Source organism: Fundulus heteroclitus, chromosome 12 (genome assembly GCF_011125445.2).
Source record: "Fundulus heteroclitus isolate FHET01 chromosome 12, MU-UCD_Fhet_4.1, whole genome shotgun sequence".
NCBI classification, from domain to species: domain Eukaryota; kingdom Metazoa; phylum Chordata; class Actinopteri; order Cyprinodontiformes; family Fundulidae; genus Fundulus; species Fundulus heteroclitus.
The window spans coordinates 20,795,396-20,818,452 of record NC_046372.1 but is presented as its reverse complement, the minus strand read 5'-3'; the positions used below and the strand labels follow the sequence as shown (position 1 = coordinate 20,818,452).

At 45.6% G+C, this 23,057-nt stretch overlaps 1 protein-coding gene across 2 annotated transcripts; it reads right to left on the bottom strand.

Annotated features, from left to right (window-relative positions):
- Positions 1 to 21: 21 nt before the first annotated feature.
- LOC118565094 (coiled-coil domain-containing protein 180-like) lies at positions 22 to 23,052 on the bottom strand. 2 transcript variants are annotated; one of them, XM_036144737.1, is made up of 37 exons: positions 22,808 to 23,045; positions 19,852 to 19,943; positions 19,681 to 19,775; positions 12,236 to 12,345; positions 11,773 to 11,892; positions 11,500 to 11,610; positions 11,253 to 11,348; positions 11,010 to 11,173; positions 10,698 to 10,808; positions 10,531 to 10,610; positions 9,612 to 9,700; positions 9,319 to 9,438; positions 9,059 to 9,232; positions 8,867 to 8,982; positions 8,667 to 8,793; positions 8,529 to 8,589; positions 8,358 to 8,452; positions 8,095 to 8,279; positions 7,863 to 8,023; positions 6,850 to 7,075; positions 6,627 to 6,773; positions 6,407 to 6,551; positions 6,214 to 6,330; positions 6,054 to 6,131; positions 5,877 to 5,960; positions 4,665 to 4,774; positions 4,520 to 4,572; positions 2,896 to 2,950; positions 2,487 to 2,594; positions 2,164 to 2,230; positions 1,954 to 2,089; positions 1,218 to 1,378; positions 1,020 to 1,145; positions 855 to 951; positions 683 to 782; positions 450 to 594; positions 22 to 326 (listed from the first exon to the last, which is right to left on the bottom strand). In XM_036144737.1, exons 1-37 carry the CDS (start codon positions 22,865 to 22,867, stop codon positions 165 to 167), a joined length of 4,284 nt encoding a protein of 1,427 aa, XP_036000630.1. In that variant the 5' UTR covers positions 22,868 to 23,045; the 3' UTR covers positions 22 to 164. The 2 variants fall into 2 exon arrangements, with proteins under 2 accessions (XP_036000630.1, XP_036000631.1); XM_036144738.1 differs by lacking the exon at positions 22 to 326 and having other exon boundaries at positions 468 to 594; positions 671 to 782; positions 22,808 to 23,052.
- Between the last annotated feature and the right edge of the window lie 5 nt (positions 23,053 to 23,057).

Sequence of the window (23,057 nt, the reverse complement as noted above, 5' to 3'; positions counted from 1 at the left end):
CGTAACGAAGGAAACAACCAGTGAAGCTGAAGCATTAAATGTTTAATTACAGCAGATGGACGTCAGAGCAACCAAACAAGCGGCTCCTCTGAGCCTAACAGAGTTCTCAGCGTCGTCCTCCACCTGCTGGATGAAACGTGTAACAGCAGGAGCCGAACAGCCAATCAGCTGCTGCCGCTCAGGGTGACGTCCTCCGTCCTCCGTATGCGTCTCAGAGCGACGATCTGTTGCCTCCAGTGGGAGCTCCAGCTCTGCTGTTCGCTCAGCTGGTTCCGCTTGTCCAAGTCAGAACGGGACGCCTCGGACCGGATCAGCTGGTCCAGTCCCTGAGACACATGAAGCGCACGGTGTTCACACATGAGAGAGAGAGAGACAGACAGACAGACAGACAGACAGACAGACAGACAGACAGACAGACAGACAGAGAGACAGACAGACAGAGACAGAACCTTCAACGCAGCGTCCCTGTGCTCGATCACCGCCTCGTGTCTCAGGCTGCTCCTGGCTGTGGTCATTGATGGTGACGTCATGAGGACAGGTGAGTCTGCTGAGTCATCGGTGGGCGGGAACAGGTAAGTGATGCCGGGCCATGTCCTAAAACACACACGGACACAGAGAGCGTCAGTAGAAGCGCCGTTCTGTCTGAGCGTACTCTGAACAGGAGCGTTACCTGTAGCGTTACCTGCTTCCTCTGTTGAGCCTACTTCCTCTGCTCAGCCTACTTCCTGTTTCAGCTCCTGTCTTCATGGTAACAGCTCTGGGCGGTTCGGCCGGCTCAGTTTCTGCAGGAAGAGAACCACGAAACGCCTGTAATGCCGCCTGGACCAGAACCGGGCTCCTCCAGGTGAGTTTACCTGCAGCGGTCAGCAGCTGGTCCAGCAGACGCAGCAGCTTCTCCGTCAGGGAGGACAGCGACGTCACAAACTCCTGCGCTCTCCCTCTGACGCACGCCTGCATCACACACACAGGGTCAGCGAGAGGCTGCAGGTGCAACAGAACCTGGCCCCGCCCCTTCCTACCTGCAGCTCCAGGTGTGCGCTGAGGATGGCGCTGTGCGCCCGCTGCTGCCGGAGCTCCTCCCTGCTGTTCAGCGCCTGCAGCTCGTCCTCTGTGAGGGACACCCGCAGCTGGCGGACGTTGGCGCTCTGAGAACAGAAAGCAGCCTCAGCTTCAGCGTCCTCTGCGTCCATCAGAGACTCTGATTCTCAGCTTCACACCTTCTCCTCCTCGCTGGCCGCCAGCTCCTCCTCCAGCTTCCTGCGGACCGTGGCCACTTCCTGTGTGAGCTGCAGCCTGTGCCGTCCCTCGTGGTTTTGGACTGAAACATCAGGTAAGCGGCCGAGCAGCTCCCTGAACACAGACACCTGCTTCAGCAGCTCTGAGACAGGAGGACACAGGAGGACAGGTGAGACCTAACCTGACGCCGCCAGATAGATTTGCTCCGCATATCCATCTGGAAACCTTCCGTTGAAGTAATTTTGGGAAGGGGTGAAAATACTGGTTAGCTGATTGGCCTATGTTGGTGATAGACGGGCCAAATAAACCAATCAGATTCCTCGTCGCTCTGTTACGAGCGACGACGAAAACACAACCACAAGCCAAGCTACTCTTGCTGCTGCAGGTAAAGGCTCGTTAGCTCAGCAAAGAAATACTCTGTAATGCCGATAAAACTTGCTCGATAGCCACGCTAACGCTAGTTTCATCGGCTGAAACCGCCATGTTCTTTAGACTGAACTGTCGCGCTTCCCGTTGCGTCACACCTCAACCCGCCTCAAAGCCAACGCTGATTGGACGTTCGTTTGGTGAACGGCTCCAAATTTTCTTTAACGGAGAGTATCCAGACTGATCTGCGAGTGAAACCTTGAAAGCTCGCGAGATCAGGATGGTCTCACGAGGCTAGGTGAGACCCGGACAGGGCGGGGCTGACCGACTACAGAAGTCAACATCATCTACCATCTTTGCTCGCGCTCAGGAAACTCTTCCCCTGCTCCTGGTATCCCAGCAGCCTTTGCTGCATGCTCACAGCCCATTGGTCCGCCGATTCTGGGAGCAGGTTGATGCTGCAGAGATGTTTGCTGCAGTAGAAGTTCTGATGGACCACAGGAGAACCGTTAGCCCGACGGTCCACACCGAGCCGCTGGTGGGATGTTCTGCAGGACTTACCTCGGCGAGCTGCAGGAGGACGTTGTTGGTTCTCCACAGGATGGAAGTCAGGCAGGAGCCCAAGGAGCTGAGAAGGTCAACAACATGAGAACATTCAGAACCATTTAGTGTTTCTGTGCCGGGGTTCTACTGGGTCGTTATGGCGCTGTTGGCTGCAGGAGGCAGAAATCAGCCGGCTGGAAGGCTTTAATGGGGCCTGCTACATGTGGCGTTTAATGGAAGTGGGAGTTCTCAGTTTCTGACTGAAGGGTTCAAACAGAGAAGCAGACAGAGGAGGAGATAGGAGGCGTTTGGACCGCCAGAATCCTGGAAACTGGACCTACTGTGAGCTCAGCTCCACTTCCTGCTTGGGTCCAAAAATCTGGAACTTCCTCTTGGTCGTGATGTCGGTGTTGTTTTCTGCTCTGATGGACCTGGAGCTCCTCCGCAGACTGAGACACAAAGAAGAACATCAGTCTGAAGCAGACAGAACTTTCTGACTGGTACCATCACGTTTCTCTGCTGCTGATGTTAAGGTTTGTGAGGCTGGAGTCTAAATAAATCTTCATTGTTATAGCTGTTCTAAACTCTGGTTCTGGTTCTGGTTCCCTTCTTTCCCGTCCTCTGTCCCTGCAGCTTAGACAGCCAGTGTGGTGGTTCTGGTTGCCTAAGCTGGTTCTAAGCAGTACAAACATCGACCCGGTCCACTTCAACCCGGCCCTGGAGCAGCTGGTCGCTGTTGGGTCTGCGTACCTCGATGTGCTGATGGAGTCGGCACTTCTCTGCTGACGTTGGGTGGAGCTCGGATCTGCAGACAGACACAGAAACCCGGTTTAGGTCTCTGAGGTCGGGTTGGACTCAGACTCTTCAGTCAGGAGGGTGTGGCTCTAGCGCCACTAACGCTGTGATTTATTTATGTAGAAAGTACTCCTGGTCAGATTCTATTTCCTGTGTCTGCTCTGTTCTCTCCATCCCAGGTCCGGTTCTGCAGGATCAGAGCCTGGTTCTGGTTCTGTGGCATATTCCTCCCAATAGAAGGACTCAATGCAACCTGCTACCTTCCCTCACCGTCCTCAACAACACTGTCTGCTGCAGAGTCCTTCTGGTTCCTAGGAGCCAGACAGAGACGACCGGAGCTGCTGGTCATCCTTTACTCATTCAGTCTGTCCTGGACCGGTCCAAACTGTAACCAACAGCAGACAGTGCCGACCTGGTTCCTTGGACCAGGTCGGTACCGGGCTTACTGGAACTAAACCAAGCAGGTCTTCCGTTTTTGTTGAGTCATGTATTAATGACTATTTACAAAAATTTGTATATTTTCCTTTTTTGTATAACTGTACCAAAGGTCTTCTTGGAGAGTAAAGTGGACGATCAAATTCCTCGTTGTTTGAGTCTAGACTTGGTGATAGAAGCTGATTCTGAACTGGTACCAACGTCCCATGTTGGACTGAACTGAGGCACCAGCAGCAGGATGAAGAACCACAAAGGTTCCCTCTGAGAGGTAATCTGGTTTTAAACACCATTGGACTGTTTTAGAATCAAAATTTCATCTTAAATTCCTTCTGCAACAATCTGAAAACACTTTGCGGGATTTCTGATTCAAGACTAAGAACCTCAAAGTATTTCATCCTTTGGTTGGGCGGGAACAGCAGTCGGGCTGCATGCTTCATCTCTCTGGGGTTTAGTTCTGCTCCATAAAACTAAAAAACAAGCCTTAAAATTAACCTGCTGCACCACCCAGAAATTAAACAGTATTATCATTATTATCTCAGAGGACCGGGGGAAGCATCATCACCGATACAAAAAACGGTAGAATGATGATAAACTGTCAGCTGTGATATTTTCTTATTAAACTCAGAAGAGTAGAAGTAAAAGTTTTGTCTTCTGTTTTGTTGGTTTTACTCTTCTAATCCACTGCGGATGACATTTTCTCCTTCTTTGGCTCCTTTGAAGCTCACCACTTTTTATTTTAGAAAAAGCGTAAAGTAACATCTAGGTTATGAGTTTGTATTTTGATGCTAATTGTCTCCGTGTTTTCAGCACCGTGTTTCTGGTGGAATCACCGGGACGTTCCTGTCACTTTAAGAACGGACACACATGTTTATTCGTCTTCTGCAACAACCCAGACAATGAATGTTCATCAACCAGAGAACCGCCACAATGAAACCCAAACTCTTAATTTAGGGCACATTTCAACATTTAGTTGCTGTTATGGCTAAAATAAACTTATTTAAATCATCAAAATGGACATTTAACAGCTTTACAGTGAATAAAAAACTTAGTATGAACAATAAATCCAGACTTTTAACATCTAAACGCGCCACAAACCTCGGAGTGAAAGCTGGGAGATCCATCAGGTGGAACGTTTGTTACTAACCTGCAGCTTTTCTTCCTCGGTTCTGGTTTTTTGAATCCAGGACTGAAGAGAACCTGCCGGGTTTGGGTCATCGAGATAAAGAAGCAGCTGTAACCTGTGTCTGCTAACATGACTGCAGAAATTATGCTGTAGCTGCTCCACAGACCTGACGGCACCAACAGCTGGCTCCTCATGGAGGTCCACGCCGGTCCTCCTCAGCTGCGTCCTGGATCCAGGAGGAGCCGACAGGGCGAGAATCTCCTGCACCACAGAGCCCTGAACACAACAACACAGGAAGCTTTGTTCCTGAGGAGCTTCTCAGCTTCACAGAAGCTAAATGTGGAAAGAACCGTTGGGTGAAAGAAGGGGAAGAACCCGATGAATAAATCAATTTAGACAGAACCCAGAGATTTAACACGTTAAATAAAAGCCTTTATCTGCAAGAACCAACAGAACCAAAGGAGGCAACATTTCCAAGAACCTGGATACCACAGCTGTAAAACATCTGCCTGCTGGGTTCCACCAGAACCATCTGATGGAACCATCTTAGCTCTAAAACGAGAGGACGAGAGGTGGAAGGAGACCAAATGGTCGTAATCCTTGCTGTGTTCACTGGAAGCCCTGCAGCTTCTTCTGACTGGACACAAGTTAAGATGTTGTCCAGATGGAAGAGATGAAGGTTCTTCTCCATCTCAGGATCTAAGAGCGAGGTTCCTGAAGCTCCAACGTGGTGCAGGACTGTATACAGGCATCGCTCAGGGCAGCTAGAAGGGTTTTAGCTACAGAACACTGCTGCTGATGGTTTGGTTCTTCCTGGACTTTAACGTTTCAGATCATTGGTCTAGCAGGTTCTGGATGGACCCGTGTTCCCTCCTGGATCTCCCGCCTTCTGGATCCAAACTGGTTCTGAGTCTCTGACGTCACCGGGGTTGAAATGTGGACCCACTCTGCTTGGCTGAAATATCTCAGTTCAGCCACGATGGAGAGTTTCCCAGATTAAGCAGATTAACACCATGTCAATCCGATCAAATCGAGACTTTGACTAGGCCACTTGAAACGTTTTTTTCAATCTTTTAAAGGAGGGAGACCAGAACTCGTAGTTGCATCGATCCCAGCGAGTCGTCCAGGTCCTGCAGCAGCTTCAGACCTTCACACCGCCACCGCCGTGGTGGACTGAAGGAAGGAAAGTTGCTAGTTTGTCTCCAGATGTTTTGGGACGCACACCTTCCAGAAGCTATCCTTTCGTCCCGTCGGTCCTCAGAGACGGACTAGACGCTGACGGCGGAGGAAAACAAAAGATCTGAGCGTCTGAGAAGCAACGTCATGTTTCAGGTCCCTGGGGAAGCTAGAGTAGGGGAAGCAACAGGAAGGGAGTTACCAGATCACAGTCCAGGTAGCGGCAGCGCGTCTTCAGTTCCTCGTTAGTCGATGAAAAGAACGAACAAATCTGATCTGGTGCCACCTGGAGGGAGACAGTTGGTCAGAATCAGAACCAGGAACAGATCTGTGAACTGGACAGAACCTTTGTCCTGTCGTCTGGTCAGGTTCTGCAGACCTGCAGGTTCTCCGTGGTCCTCCTCAGGTCCTCCAGCCTGCTGCTGAGCTCAGACTGCTGCTGGTTGCTGCTGGCCGCCTGCAGGAGTGGAAGCATTAGAGGAGGCCAGAGACCTTCTGACAGGAGGACAGGAGGACAGGAGGACGGGGGGGAACGGTACCTCAGCCTTGATCTGGATCTGTGTTCTGCTGAGGATTTTCTGGACCTCATCAGTGAATTTCACCTCAGCCTGCAGAGAGGAGAGCTTCTCCTTCAGGGGAGCCGCCGCCTTCCTCACCTGCAGCAGGAGGGACATGTGGACATGTTACTCCATGCTGAGAGACGTGTCTCCATCCTCCAGATGATCAGCACACCTGCTGCAAACTCTTGGACTCAAACAACTCCAGCTCAGAGTAGATGGACTCCTCGGTGGCGCTGATCCGCTGGGTCTCCTCCGTCAGTCTCCTCTGGAACATCTTCACCTCCTGAGGAGCAAAGTCTCCTCCTTCGCTGAACATCCTGCAGGAGGAGGAAGAAACATCTGAGGACGAAGATCTTTTTATCTCCTGCTGCCCGAGCTGTAGGTGGAGATACCTGAAGGACTTCAGGAGCTCTGATGTTCTCCTCCTGGCCTCCTCCAGCCTGCTCCTCACCGCCCGTTTGAAGCTGGACAGGCAGCTCCGGGTGTCTCTGTCGTGCTGGTCCAGGCGCTCCTGCAGGCTGGAGCCAAACGTCTCCAGACTGACACAGAGGAGGTCAGAGACGCCTCAGACTCATGAAGCTGCAGAAGGTCAGCTGATCATTGGTCCTTTCTCACCGTCTGCTGCTGCTCAGCGCCACCTGGAGGCCGTCCTGGTTCTTCTGGATGGAGGTCTGCAGCTCCATCAGCTCCGTCCTGCAGGAGCTCAGAACATCAAACAGCTGCAGGTTCTTCCTCTGGACGGAGGTCTGAAGATCCTGAAACTCTTTCCTGCAGGAGGTCACAACGTCCGACAGGTCCTGACAGTGGTTGTCCACCACCTGCTGGTGGCGCTGCAGCTCAGCTACACACAGGGACACACAGAGAGACGCAGGACATAGATGGTAACTCCCCTGAAGGATCTGGAGTCACCTCCATAGTTCAACCCTCCAACTTAGAGCTGTCAGAAGCTCATCATCTCCAGCTCGGGTTTATCTCCATCCTCTGGTTCCTCTGGTTCCTCTGGGTCTTCCAGCTGAGGAGACGTCGGTTCCTCAGCATTGTGTTTGGGTTCATTACAGGATGAGGACATTTCTCCCTGAAGGTTCTCTTCAGGCTGCAGCAGAACCTCTGACATCTGACTTGTTCTGTTTGACTAAAGTCTGTTTCCAGAGTCAGAACCAGCACAGAACCTGTAAAGGTGTATAACTGGACCTGTGACGGTCAGAACCGGTTCAGTCACTGCAGTCTGCTTTAAAGCAGCAAGAGGAACGTTCCCTCAGTCATGGGGTTCTGGTTGGTTCTGCTGTTCGCTCACCGATTGTTTCTGCAAACCTGCGTGTTTTTATCATCAGCTGCTGTTTGTCTTTTCTGTTTACCTTCAACATTTTAATCTTATTATTGCAAAGCTTTTATTTTCCGTTCTGATTTCTCTGCTTTACAACTTAACGTTTACACTTTTTGTTCTTTTCATGTTATTTAATCTTCTTGTGTGTGGTTTTGATTTTAGGCACTGCCACACCTGAACTTCCTCACTGTGTCTATCCCACTTCCTCATGCTTTAATATTAGGTGTGTGTGTGTGTGTGTGTGTGTGTGTGTGTGTGCGTGTGTGTGTGTGTGTGTGTGTGTGTGTGTGTGTGTGTGTTTTACCGAGCCGGGGCTCGTATACGTGGGTCCGGATGTGTTCTGGCTTCAGCTGCAGCTCCTGCTCCAGTCTCACCGCCTTCTTCCTCTCCGTCACCATGGCAGCAGCCGAGCCCAGAAGCTGTTTGAAGCTCTGCTCGACGTGGTCCAGAACCAGAACCCGGGTCCTGGACAGACGTGCAGGTGTGAGACGGCTGTACCTGTGAGGAGCTGCGGGCAGACGGAGGTGGACGCTCACCTGCTCAGGGTGTGCATGAGCAGCTCTGCAGGAAACAGGCTCAGGTGAGTCTCCGGCTGCACGGAGTCTGGCAGGTCGGGGGCGGGGCACCTGCTGAAGGCGGGGCCTGTGTAAGCCACGCCCCCTGTCGACGTGAAGGCGACGCTGCTGCTGATGTCGCAGAGCCGCAGCAGAGAGGACGCCCCCTGCAACACAAACACCTTACAGGTGTGAACCAGGTGAACCAGGTGTTACTCAGATAACCAATCACTGAGCAGCTTCACCTCTGTCAGCCATTTCTGGGTGTGGGCTGTTCTGCTCTGGCTGCTTATTGGCCTGTTTTGCTCTGGCTGTAGTGTTTCTGTCCTGGAAGGCGCTTCTGCAGGGAGACAGACGAGCAGATCAGACGGAACCGGTCCAGTTAAAGTCTCCCCCTCAGAATCAGCTAAACTGACCCAGGACCAGTCTGGAGGTTCTGATCGACGACGCTGGGAGGTCCTGCTGGTCTGCTGGGCTCTGAGGAGACATGGAAACGGAACAGTTTCAGTGTGGAAAAGCTACCAGAGGCCAAAGAGGCGTGTCTCCATGGTTACCGGTCTGTAGGCGGGGCTTAGTCTGAAGAAGGAGGCGATGCTGCTGCTGTAGGAGAGGAGGTCCTCCATGAGGAGAGCAGGGAGCTGATCCAGGAGCTCCCACTGAGCACGGACGCTCTGCCGGCAGCTGCACATGCAAACAGTTTGAGATGAGAACTGGACGTTACCCTGACCTGTCTTACCTGTCCTCCATGTCCTACCTGTCCTCCATTTTCTGCAGCTGCCCCACTGTTTTATCCAGACACGCCTTCAAAGCGTCCTCGCTGCTCTCCTGGCGGAGCGCCCCCATCAGGACATCCACCTGCAGCATCATCTTCTGCAGAACACAGGTAAGTATCAGGGCACCACCTGCTGCTGGAGCCGCCCCGCCCTCCCTGGTCAGAGCATGTCACCTGGACGTGTTGCTGGTGAGACTTTCTGGGGACCTCCAGCTGTCTCTTCAGTTCTTCTTCTCTCCTCTCTGACCTGCAGCAGTGCGTCTCCCACAGCAACGCTGAGGCCCGCATCACCTCAAACACGCTCCCACTGACCTGGAGGGCGTGGCAGCCCAGAGAGTCGCTGCACACCTGCGGACAGAGAGACAGGTGAGCCGACAGGTGAGCCGACAGGTTAACAGGACTGAGAAACTCTCAGCGAGGTGTGCGTGGCGGACATCTAAAGCAGCCAATCGCTCTTCGTCCTGTCCCTGCCGTTGTCCAATCAGAGGGAGGAGCTGAGAGGCGACGATCTCCTCCACCTGCTGGTCCGTTAGCTGCAGGGCTGAGAGCGCCTCCTTCAGGAAGACAGACACAGGTTTAGCGGCTCGGTCCAAAGATTCCAGCTGGTCTTTGCTACTGGGGAACGTCTCAAAGGTTCTGGGACGGTACCTCTAAGTCCCTTAAACAAGTTCAGCTCTGGGTCCAGATGTTCATTTAGCATCTGCACTGATCTGCAGTCAGGGCTTACCTTACAGCTCTCCACCTCAGTCAGGTGACGCTGCCAGGTGTGTTCGTAGAAACCTCGCAGCTGCTGGAGGAGGTCGGCATGAAGAGCATCTGAAGACACAGAGACACACAGAGACGTTCCTATCTTATGGAGGACTGAGGACAGACATGGCGGTCCCACAGATTCAGGATCTGATGACTTCCTGTGATCCAGATCCATCACTGAGACGTTCCAGACACCAGATTAGCTGACCCTGGATCAGCCCCAGCCTCAGCGTTACCTTTCTGTTGGACCATGCGTGTCCAAAGTGAGGCCCGAGGCCATTTGTGCCCCCCCCCCCCCCCCCAACTGCATTTCAAGAAAGGTCCAGCAGCACAGGTGGCTGATGCTGGTGGAAGCTTTTAGTTTTTAATTAGGGCAAAATTATTACAGAAAACTTAAAATCCTACAATTGAAAACGTTAAGCACAACACAAAGTATTCATCTTTTAATAAACGCACTTTTGACATTCTCTTTAATTTCATATCCATCTATCCGGTGACTTTTAATTACTGAAATTCAGAATTTGATGCATTAAAATCTGCTTTGATTCAGTGGTTAAAGTTGGCTAATTACAGCAACCGACCCAAACACTGTTCTTATATGGCTGGACCAAAAAGTTCAGTTTATTATTGTTACAGAGTCAAATTAAATTATTCAAATTAATTTGCAAACTGGATGACCATCTTTTAATACGACAAATGTGCGAAACTACAATGATTTTACACATTAATTTCATACAAAACAATTTGACTAATTTCATTTATTTAAAATGATCACATCTTGTAGACATAATTTTTTAGTTTAAAAAATAAATAGTGTTAATTTTTTGGCCCTCAAGTTCCTTTGACAGTTTTGGCCCCTGTACCGAAAACTTTGGACACCCCAGTGTTACAGTTACCGATCTGCTGATTGACTGCTGTCAGCTCCTCGAACCAATCAGAAACCAGGTCCAAGGAGCCGGTGGGCGGGGCCAGAGAGCTGAAACACAGAGAGGAGAAGGTGATTGGACAGACAGGACAAGGGGCGGAGCCTATGGACTGCCAGGGGAAGCTGGGGTTTTGCTACCAGATCTTATAGATGACGTCACAGCGCTGTTTTTTCAGGTCTTCTTGGGTTTGTTTCAGGTTCTGATCCAACATCAGTTCCGGTTCCTCATCCCGGCTGCTGCAGAGACTCCTGGAACACAGACTGCTGATCCAGAACCAGTTTGCAGAAACAAAGACTCGCTTCATGACTGACCTATGACCTGTGTCTCCATCAGCTGGACACAGACCAGAACCAGAACCAGAACCTACGCCTGTTCTAACCAGTGTCCACAAACCAGGTGATCAGAACCTCCCCAGCTCTGGTTCTGGCCATCCTGGGTTCTCCACCCACCTCAGCCGCTCCACCACCTCCTCCACCCTGCTGCTCCTCCATCTGTCCAGGCGGTCCTCCCAGTGCAGACGCAGGAGGGCCTCCTGCTGCAGGTTCTCCTCCTGCAGGAGCAGAACCAGGCGGGCGATGCTGCGCCGGTTGGCCAGCAGGGACTGATTCAGCATCTGGACCAGGAGGAGGAGGAGGAGTGAGACCAGGACAGGAGTGAGAGGTGTTGGAGGAGTGGAAAGGGACAGGAGTTACCATGGCCTGATGATGGAGCAGTCTGTGGACATCAGGTGGAGACAGGAAGCTGATCTGCTCCAGCAGGTGGCAGTGTTTCCTCAGAGCCGCTTTGATCTGGGTCAGAACGTTCAGACGGTTCATTCGTTTCAAACCTGCTTCACCGACTCAAAGACTTCTTCCATCCAAGACCATCGGTCTGATTCCGTATCCTGGCGTGTTTCCCAGGTGGAGGTGACCTCACTTGCAGTCAAAAACAAACTCTCACCTGCAGGCTTCTGCGCTTTTCACAGTCGCTCAGCTTCTTGTCCAGTTCTGAGATCCGGATCTTCTTCTGCCTGCCCTCCTCTTCCACCTCCTGCCAGAGACCCTGAAAGGCCTGAAACACACCATAGGAGCAGATCGTTACCTGCTCCTGTGCTCTGATCACACCACAGTATGCAGAGAATCTTCAGACACTTAAAGGTGAAACAGAGAGAAATAACAGCCGAGATGTTTTAAGCCAGGAGGAAAACTCCAGACTCAGAGTGTTAGTGTGGACCTGCAGACTGATGGGCTCCTGCTGTCCACTTCTGGCCTTCAGGACCTCCAGTCTAAGGTCCACCTCCCTCAGAGAGGACAGCACCTCCTCACAGATGGTCCTCACCTCCACCTCACACACCTGACAGGGAGATACCATCATCCATCCATCCATCATCCATTCAACATCTATCATCCATCAACCATCCATCATCCATCCATCCATCCATCATGGATCTTCTGTCTGAGGGCTCCATCCACAGGAGTCCTCCTGTTTTGTAGAAGGGAGTACCCAGAGAGAGCCCACACATCCACAGGGAAACCATGTAACCTCCATGTGGGAGGACCCTGGGGCCAGGGGCCTGAACCCAGGTGCTCCTACATGGTTGGACATGTTCTGACCCCCCCCCCCCCCCCTGTGTGTTAAATAACGCAGCCAGAGACACACAGAGCCGCCTTGTTTCTGCTCTTCAGGAGGATGATACCTGCGACAGGTGGATCATCTCAGACTCCAGCTGCCGTACAGCTTCATCGTGTCTCTGACCTCTCCTCTTCCTCAGTTTCTCAATGATCCCAGAACCCGGATGATGGACCACTGAGGAGCAGGAGGAGGACATATAAGCTAAATAATTTTAATCAGAATAAACAGCTGAGATATTATTATTTTATTTTGCATCACCATTATTTTGCATCATTGCATCTCCATCTAGCATTACAAATGCTGCCGAACTCTTAGTTTTTAAATGCATTCTTGCACAATCAAATTCTGTACATACAAATGTATTTTAAAATACTCACCTGTACACTGTGACTTCTAATGCATTGTCTTCCTTTTAAATTGTTTACTTTTAAATCACTGCTGCACCTTATACTGTAATTTAATTTTTACTGCAATTTACAAGCTGTATGCAATGACATTTCGTTCTGTACGCACTCTGTGCATACAAAATGACAAATAAAGTTGTCTAAGTCTAATATATGCTAACTTGTGTTAAGAATTAAAAAATATATCATAGAGTTTTATGGCTCCCGAGGGAGGTGGTCAGGCCAGAAGAGTTTCTTTGTTCCAACCAGATTACCCCTCCCTCCCTAACTTAGAGGAGGGCAGACACTGTAGTAAAAAGGATGTTCTTCCAAACTTAATTCAGACAGACTTCTCCACCGTGCGGTGAAAAATCATCTTGTATGGTAATGTATACTCTGTCTCCATATTTAATTTCTATGAATTAAATATGCATTTAAACTGTTCTACCTCTCGATTAATGTCTTTTCACTTGCGGCCAATTCCGGAACTGGGAAAGATGGGTTTATAATAGACATGTAACAGCAGCCCGGTAAAACCCAATCTTGTCATGGTGCCGAAACCCTCGGATTTTGGCTGTGAGTGAGAGTCTGTTTGAAAATTGGACACGAAAAGAGGACTAATTCTGCAGCATCACCGGTCGACCGGAAAAATGTAAGGAGATTTTTCTCCATTGGCAGAATGTTAGCTGTTTAGGCCAAATTTCTGTGGTGCTGTGGTTTAAGTTTCTCTCTTCTCAACATATCAGAGGGTGAACAGAGCAACTAGTGTGAGAGGGTTGAATGGAATTTATGTTGAAACCAAGAAATGATTGAATTTATGTGTTTGTTCACGTCAGAAAAACGTAAAATTGGATACTAACTTAAATGCCAAGAAGCCTTGAAATGGTGAAGCGAAAAATAAAATAAAACGAAATAAAAAAGATAAAAACATAGACAAAAAAAGATATGTTCGGAAGAATTGGCCAAACGAAAACCAGACTGACAAACTGATAATTTTAGGGCTGATGTGTTGCGTTACCTCTTGAGAACTTGGGACGCTCATAAAGAACCAGGGGATAGGTTTGTAATAGAGAAAGAAAGAAAAGAGATTAAAAAGGGGCCCCAGGAGAACAATTAAATTGTTTTCTAGTATCAGAACTGGGTTCTGATACACAACGGTCAAACGAGGAGATTTTAAAATAAGGGTACGTTCCGTCGACTACGGAAGGGACAAGGGTCTCTCTGTGACGTGCCAGGCTGTCTGTCTTAAATGTTATGTTTTTTACATTTTGTCTAATATTTTGAATGTCTCGGTTCTGAATGGGATCCATGGTTTGAGCAAAGAAGAGATTGGTTGGGCCCTGCAGCTCTGCATAGTGTGAGTGTCTGTGTGTGTATTTCTGTGTGTGTGTGTGTCTCCAGGATGGTGTGAATTTCTCCACGTGCGTGGGCCTCAAGATAAGAGCAGTGACTGTGGAGCAGATTTAATTTTGTTAAGTAAAAAGTGATGGGTAAAAATATGGGTAAAAAACTAAAGGGGAATTTGGAAATCATTGGAAAAAAGGTTGATGCATTAATGATGTTTGTTGAAGTGCAGGACAAGTTTCAATGCAGACAAGCGATTTGAGGTATTGGTTGCAAGCTAATTGGGTGAGTTGCATTGGAAAGCACACAGCCGGCTGCATCTTGGTGAGTTTTGGAGCAAGATTTTATTTTAAACCGTAGCCTAAAAGTTAGTAAGTGGTTGAGGCATTATAAATTGGGAAAAAACAAAAAAGGGAATATGCCTTCTGTTAGAGCGTAATTTTAACTAGCATTATCTATTGCAAAATAGCATTTTAAAATGCCTAATGAATGTATATACTTTCAGACATAATATATAATTTGCGATTAAATAGTGATTAAAAGGTTTTCATTGTTTGATAGCCTTAGTTATAATAAATAAATAAATAAGATATAATCCATCAGACTTCAATCTAGCTGTTTAATAGAGAGTAGTAAATCCTATCAGCTTTTGCTCATTTGCAGGCCTGGGGAAACCACAGTAAGCAGAACTAAACAGAGTTAAAAGTTGGGTTAAACTGTACCTTAATAGTGTGTTCAAACGGATATTGCGGTTGATTTGACAGATTTTGTTACCCTGCATTTAGTCATGAGTCAGTCTTGAAGTTATCCTCATATGAAGCAGCTGGAATTGAGGAATCTATGACACATGTTAATGGCTTGCATAATTTTCTTATACATACTGATATTGCAGTAGGCCAAAACCTAGTAGAAATGGAAAATATTACGGGATCATCGCAGGACGGTCCCCAAATTATTCATTATATGTAATCTCATTTTCATGGTCCCACAAAATGCAGATGTCCTTGTTACACAGTAATTTAGACGCCGAGGAATCTTTTTTCTTTGTTCATGTCTTTGTTCATGTGCAAATTCTGATGAATAAACATTTCAACATCAGTTGCTGGTGATTGTTCGTGGCCGGCAGAATTTGACTTAAAAATTTACCAAACAAAGGCACATAATTGATTTTGGAGCTGTTTTAAAATGTAACTTTGGTGTTTTTATACTTTCTTCCTTGATAGATGTAGTTACATAGCATCTTCTTTATACACTTTAGCAGAAGGTTCCTGAGTTTGACTGGGACTCTCGATATCTTCTGAATAAAATCAGTAGGATGGATCAAACACACAGGTGTGGATCCTAAATAAATCAGTCCAATTTAGGGGAATTATTTAAAGGAATAGTGTTACAAAAAAAAATGTGTCCTCTTCAATATCTCAGCTGATGAATTTAAATCTTGATACGCTCGCTGAGACAATATTTGATACACCATTTGCCTGTGACTCAAAGAAAGGGTGACCCACAACGCTTGAGTTTGTAAATTACTAAAAGTTGTTAAAATTACAGTTATTGGAAAACATAGTAGGAAGGGAGTAACAATAAGCGGCAGATTGCACCAAGCAATGTCTATAATCTAATTAAAGGAGGGGGAGCAGTCTCCCCCGTTTTTCTTTGTGTCATTCATTTTGTTGCAGGTCTGTGGATTCTGCAGCATGGACGCGGATCGCATTGTGTCGGATCAGTGCAGACATGGGGGTAGGGGCAAGGGACCGAAAGGACAAGGTGGACATGTCAGAACTTTTTGAATACCTACAGCTGCTTACGTTGGACCCTGGGCCAGAGACTGTTTCACATCACCAACAAGTCGGCCTGGCATGAAATTCTGGCATGGGCTCACATCCAGAAGGTCAGTACCCCAACATGGGGATAACGCTCCCATGAACTATGTTTAAACACCATGGAAAAATGGCCAATGCCCATGAACAGTGCTGATCACAAGCTGTCAAGAAACATGACTGTATGGACTTTCTGCACACCTTGAAGCTGCATACTTCATCAAGTTTCTGAGTCGTGGACTGAGACTTTGTCACTGAGGTGCTTGCAGAGACATTGCAGCGACCTACTGCCACACTGGGGGAAGAGATGTACAGTTCCACGCATGGAAGCCTTTGAATATGAAGTCTTGACTCCGATCTCATGTTAGCCTGATCTGTTGCATATCAATCCGAGTCCATCTCAGGTGCCGCAGCCTGGTATCAAACATTTTCTAAGGTAATTCAGACAATTATTTTTACCCATATACTACTGAACAATTTTAATGGCATGTGATGTTGGATGACATGTGTTCTCATATTTTTTATGTTTGAGCTCCTAGGCAAACGATCTGGAGCTGGTTAACACTTTCTAAAGGCAGCCGCTTGAGCATACCCCAGCACACAGGTTTGCGGTTTTGAAAATATAGTGCTATCTATTTACTTTTCTGTTATATAACTGATAGGTCCTTTTAAACATGAGTTTTAACCGTGTAGATCACCATTAAACAGCAGCTGGTGTACTTTACGATCACAATTATGGGCAGCAAATTCACTGGGGTACGAATATTTTTAGGTGATATGTTCACATTTAGGTTTCTGTGAATTCTGGTTAACAACTGCATGTCATAAATTTCTGCAAGGGGGTATGCGAACGTCCTGAGGAAACAGGTTTATAGTGTTTTTCTGGAATGCAGAGTGGGGGCCCTGGTGTCTACATCCTGTGTTTACACAAGATACCAGGGACACATGTTAGGTTACACGGCTGTGTTAGGTTATTTCTTAATAGCTCACAAGTATTGAGATTTTTCTATTTGTACATCTCACAGTTGCCTGCTACACTATACCAGATTTTCACCAGAATTTGCTGTTACCAGGTGTTTTATTCAGGAAAAAGCCAATATTTTATCAGTATGTAAGTACCTTGGAACATTCAGCATTCACATAACATCAACTTGCTGTGAACAAATTAGTTTAACAGTCATCATTTCAATGGGTACACTGATCACAACTTTTGATGGACTTCTTGTAGATCTGTGGGATTATGAAATTGCATTATGTTTTGATCTGAATCCAGGATATAGGGCAGTGTTTTTCATACTTCAATTCAGATAATTATTTGCAGTTAATTGATTCCCTGTGATGACTAATACTATTCTTTGTTAATGTTTTGTAACAAAATTAATTTTGTTCCAAGCAGAGGGATATGACATAAACATTTATATGATAACACTGTATCGTAAAGTTATATAGATCTTAAACTTTATATCAACCCTTGGCACAAGTAATTTGGATGAAGGGTTCTTGTGCAGGACCCCACGGAGGTATGTAACTGCGTTGTAAATCAGATAACGGTTGTTTAAACAAAAAGAAAACCCCCCACAAAGGAACTCTCCCATGGCTCTCCAATGTTGGTTCAAGTGACTCCCAAAACAGCCCAGGACCGTAAATTAGATTTAAGGTGTCGGAAAAGCCTGTTGCTCTGCTGAAGGAAGATTCTAGAAGGATTTTACGAGGAGGTTTTAGGCCCACAGTTTTAGCAGAACAATAAAGTGTATGTTAAATGAAATAAACAAATGTATATATTAAGAAAAACTGGATAAAATAGACAAACAAAGAAAAACAGAGGGTAACTTGATGTATAACTAAATTAATTTTATTAAACACCCTGTTAAAATAGGATTCAAAGCCACATATATCTGTTGTAGTATCTGTTGTCAAAACTGCATTACCGAATCTTTGATTTTACAGACAGGGGGATCTTCACCAGAGATTAACGTATTTGTGTGATCGCTGTATTTTCTTACAGGACAGCGTAAGGACGGGGAAAGTGAAATTGCGATAAAATGTCTCATTTACTATTACATTTATAAAATAGGTTTCCCATAGGCTGGAGATGGAACAATGGACAGGTGGTAAGGCTTTATGGGGAGAATTCTAAACACAATTGGCTAAAATTCTGTGCACAGACTAAATTGGAAATGGGGTGAAACAGCTGTGAAGTGTGTTTCTTGTGGGAATGTTGAGTTAATTTCATTACAGGATATGATTCCATATGACTGAAAGGAGCTTTTCGGGACCGAAATCAACCTCCGGAATTACAGGTAGCACACGACATTTGATATCTAAAAGATTGTTGTGTAAGTTTCAGGTTGTATTGGAGACATAAAATTAGGAGAAATGTGAAGGGAGTCCACAGACCCCCAACCTCGAAGGATGCGCGCTAAGGTCATCAACAGACAGATGTGGTGGGCCAGAGGTCAGGGGCCCATCTGATTCCAGAGCCGTGTGTACCAGCCAAACAGAGGGTTCAAGGAAAGATCACCGGAACAATTTGACGCGCAGAGCCACCCACGGAGGGGCAGCTGGAAGTTTATTTTGTTTTTATTTTTAATAAAGATTAACATACAGTTGTATGGAGACCGCAGTTGGAACACTGACTCTTTAAACCATCTTCTTTAAGGGCAATGAGAAGACATCTCTGAGACGCAAGACATCATGACAACAATTGAATGCATTGTGTAAAAAAAAAAAGAAAAAAGAAGTTTGTAATCACTGCATATGTCTTATAAGTTCCATATTCATAAGGTGTTCAATATTAGTATCGTTAGAATCTTGGTTTTGCATTGCATGAAAATTTGTTTTTTTATTCTGTGGTTTGATCTGAGTGTAGTGGTTTCACAGGTTATCTTAATTTCTAAAAAGACATCCTGTTAATCTAGGTTAGGGCTCTTAAAGTCATATTTAGATCATATAATAGTTTCTGGTAGTTGCACATTTATCTTAGCCTTGCACCTCTCGGATAAAGTTGCTTACTTTTCCTAATTCTAGTAGGTTAGAGATTCAGATAGGTTTAGTAGCTTTTTAGCTTATACTTGGGTTACTTTACATTTAAGGGGAACATTTGAACTTAATTTGATTTCATAAGTCGCCAACAGAGGGGTCAGTGGGTTACAATATTACATATTACCATTTACATTTTGTTTAAGGGTTTCAAGACATAACCTTAGTTTAGCCTAGTTATTGGCTTGATCTGATGATCAAAACAGAGGGGGTTGTTAAGAATTAAAAAATAAGTTATATCTTAGTTGGGGTTACTGAGGAAAGCAGAGTGGTGTCTGTCTCCCCCTGCTCCAGCATAAGATAAACATAGAGTTTTATGGGCCCCGAGGGAGGTGGTCAGGCCAGAAGAGTTTCTTTGTTCGGACCAGATTACCCCTTCCTCCCTAACTTAGAGGAGGGCAGACACTGTAGTAAAAAGGATGTTCTTCCAAACTTAATTCAGACAGACTTCTCCACCGCGTGGTGAAAAATCATCTTGTATGGTAATGTATACTCTGTCTCCATATTTAATTTCTATGAATTAACTATGCATTTAAACTGTTCTACCTCTCGATTAATGTCTTTTCACTTGCAGCCAAATCCAGAACTGGGAAAAATGGGTTTTTAATAGACATGTAACAGCAGCCCGGTAAAACCCAATCTTGTCACTTGTCATTTTGGGAACAATCAGGATCCACAAAGACTCCAAAAACCTTGATGTTGGTGTTTTATTAATATAATCTAAAACTATGAACTTATGTGAAGACTAAAAACTCTAAAAGAATAGCTCACAAATCTGTAACAAAGTGATAAAATCTTAAATATCGTGGTTTTCTTTTTTTTCGTTCCTTCATCTCTGACATGTTCCCTGTTAATAAAAACTTAAATGAACTGGATTTATTCTGGTTATCTGACTAAGTATCGTCCCATTAGCCGCTGATACCGACCCACTGAGTCAGGAAGCCTGATGACGTCAGCAGAGCCGTCCTCTTCAGCATCTTCATCATCCCTCTGCTGCCCCCTGCTGGTGGAGGAACAGACCCTGAGAGACACCTGGACAGGTCAGTTATGAGGAGACAGGGTGTGTCTCTGAGGACATGGTGCTTCTGTGTGTCCACCTGCTGCTGTCGGGTGTCCTGCTGTCCACCAGGGACAGAGAGGCTGTCCTCAGGACTCTGGGTCCTGCCAGCAGAGATCTGGAAAGCCGAGCCTGAAATATGAGAGACACCGACTGTCTTGATCTGCCCTCGCTAAAGTATTGCTAATGTTTTATACTTCAATGCCCGCCATTGCTAATACTAAACAATAAGCAAATCAAATCTCCAGAAACCATTGGGTATAACTAATTCAATAATTAACATGGAATATTAATGTTGATTTAAAGGTGTTTTGTATAACTTTAGATTAGCCCGATTTTAGCGACCGATCGCTACAGCGACCCCTAGCCTCTCGGAGGTATAATCGCATTAATAAAATCAAGGGTTCTAGAAGTTACTGATGTTTACTGAAAAAAATCCTTCTTTAAAATGTTATTTTATCAAATAATGTTTTTTTTAACTCAGGATTTGCATTGTGAATGGGTTGAAACACATACAAAATGTTGTTCTGAGATAGTTAAGCTGATTTAACCTTAATTGACATTATTTAAGATGAACTTTGGTTCTTTAACTCATATCTGCAGTGAACCAGGATTCACTGAATCATTATGATGATGATGATGATCAACCACTTTGTTTTGTCTTTTGTTTCTTTTTGCATGTACATAGTTCTTTAGCTTAGCTTCTTTGTATCTTAATTTTGCTTAGTAGTTAAGTTTTCCTAGCCTTTTATAGAGGATTTGTTGATTGAAATATTGTTCTAATTCAGATACACAACATTATACAGTGATGTTCTCTGGATGTTCATTTTATTCCTGTAATAAATTCTTGAACTTGAAAAGTCATTGTCACTCCTTTATTCTGTGTGTGCAGGTTTTGCTGATAACAGATTGCCAGTACTTGAATTCATCCCTTTCAACTATTGTCCTGATATCAGTTCTTAAACTGATATCGGGACAATAGCTAACAGACAGAGAGTTATTTATTAAACATTAAATAACTTTAATACAGTGTGCAATTGCACAACATAGGGAGGATAAAACCCTAGTGGAAGTTGCAACTGAGCACCTTTTTGACAACAGTCACCCCAAATCATTTCAGAGAATCTCTGAAAGGAAGGATGCAGCAGATTAAATTGGACAGGTTTTCTTTGAAGACTCCTGCAGATGGAAGTGAAGAAAACATGGAGAGGGCAAAAATCTGAATGCGATATATTTAGTTCAACCCTTCTGCTCCACCTCCGTCAGTATCTTCTCCAGTTTAAATGCTGTATGTTAAACTGTAGCTACTCTAAAACCAGTTTTTTGCAGTACAGTGTTACATTGCGCTGGAATAATGGTTTGTCAGTATATTTCAGCTACGTCACAGATGGGGGTTGTGGCCTAGTGGTTAGAGCAGTGCGCTTGCACTCAGAGAAGGATGCAAGTACCTGGTTCGATCCCCAGCGCCTGCACTCTGGGTCCCTGAGCAAGACCCTTAACCCCAGATTGCTCCCTGGGCACCGCACATGGCAGCCCACTGCTCCCCAAGGGGATGGGTTAAAAGCAGAAAACAAATTTCGCTGTAATGTATGTTTCAATGACAATAAAGATGATATTACTATTACTAGAACCAATGAGACCAAGGCACTGCTATAAGAGATAGATAGATTTTTTCAAGCAGTTAGACTACTTTTTTACAGCAGAAATAACAATAAACTATCCCAACTGGAGAGCCCTTTTAGTGACAGACTACTGCATCCCAGATGCTCTAAGTAGCGTTTCTGTTGATCGTTCTTCCTGGCTGCTGTTCCCAACAGACATAATATCTGTTAAATCATACAAATTGTTGCACAGGTCATGATTCAACCAATAATTGTTTCTACTGTTCTCAGACACTAAGATAACTGTTTACACCGTAGCCACATGCTAAGCTAACCTGCACACACCTTAGCTGTGCTGCTGCTGGACTATGATACATAGTGCATGTTGTATAAGCTTGGTGTGTTATTGTATGAATGGAAATATTGCATATTCTATTAAGTTTTAGATAAGTAGGCTGGAGTTATTTTTTCCACTATCAAATAACTTTTTACCTTTGGTCAATATTTACTCTGATATTAACCATTAAATTATTTTCTTGGTGTTTTCCTTTAGAGCTAACTTTAGACAGTTTACTTTTGTTGTATTCCTTTTTTTTTTCTTTTTGTGATCACTAATAATTATGTTTGTTTGCCACGGTCACATCCAAATATCCCCATTGTGGGACATTAAAGGGAATCATATTCTTATAATAGCTCTCTTTTTGTACTTTAAACGGTAATAAGGGTTGAATTATAAATCCATTGTGAGAAAATAAAACATTTTTTTTTTTAAAGTTGTGTTTTTGTTTAAAAAAAACACTAAATTCTCTCATCTGGATGCCATCAAACTGCTGAAATTAATTTAGCCAATCTGTGAAACTATTAAGAAACGTGCAGCAGTCACGCTGCAGCAGCGCCCTCTAGGGGCGAGATTTCAAACATTCATTATTGTCTGCGTGTTACTGTGGTAAAAATTTCTCCATTTGGAGTCTGTGACAACCAACCTCCTCCAGTTACATGTTAGTGATGGATTCAATGTTTTATATTTGTTTTAGATTACATGATACTTTTTAAAAACAGAATTATCTTCCTTCTGCTCCGTCTGTTCATGTATAGCCTAAATGTATGCAACTGTAAAATGTAACAAATGCATGATCAAATAAATAAACGTGTCGCGTATTTAAAGTTTCTTTTCTTAAAGACCGAATAGATGAAGATTTAAAGTGTTGCCGATAAGATAATAAACTAATTCATAATAATAAAAAAAGTCACATTTGTCCCTCAAAGTTACCTTCACAGCTTCCTTCACAGGCGGATTTCTGCTGGGCCTAAAACATCCGAACTGAACCCAGAACCAGTGAGCAGCAGTGAACTACTGACTCAGATCACCTGTAGTTCTGATCCGGTTCGACTCACCTGCGCGTCGAACAGCTGCCGGTAAACGTCCCCGCTGGGAACCGTTCTGCTTTCCCCCATCCCGGCGCCGGGTCAGCACCGCGCGGAAGGTAAGCTGCTAACCGGCGTCTCGGTGTCGGTTCCGTCTGTCGGTCCGGTTCCGTTTAACGGCTAAGAGCGTTTCTCCGTCGCCACGGCAACGCGCGGCGTTCACGGACCGCAGGGAGAGTCGTTCACATTGGCCGCGGTTGTTATGATCGGAAATTATGAA

Excerpts from the sequence above, each read along its gene's own strand:
- LOC118565094 (XM_036144737.1), bottom strand. The coding sequence starts at position 22,867 with ATGGGGGAAAGCAGAACGGTTCCCAGCGGGGACGTTTACCGGCAGCTG. Across the intron at positions 11,611-11,772 it reads AGGAGCCCATCAGTCTGCAG|GCCTTTCAGGGTCTCTGGCA; the intron begins GTCCACACTAAC and ends GGTGTGTTTCAG. Across the intron at positions 4,775-5,876 it reads GCTACCTGGACTGTGATCTG|GGCTCTGTGGTGCAGGAGAT; the intron begins GTAACTCCCTTC and ends TGTTGTGTTCAG.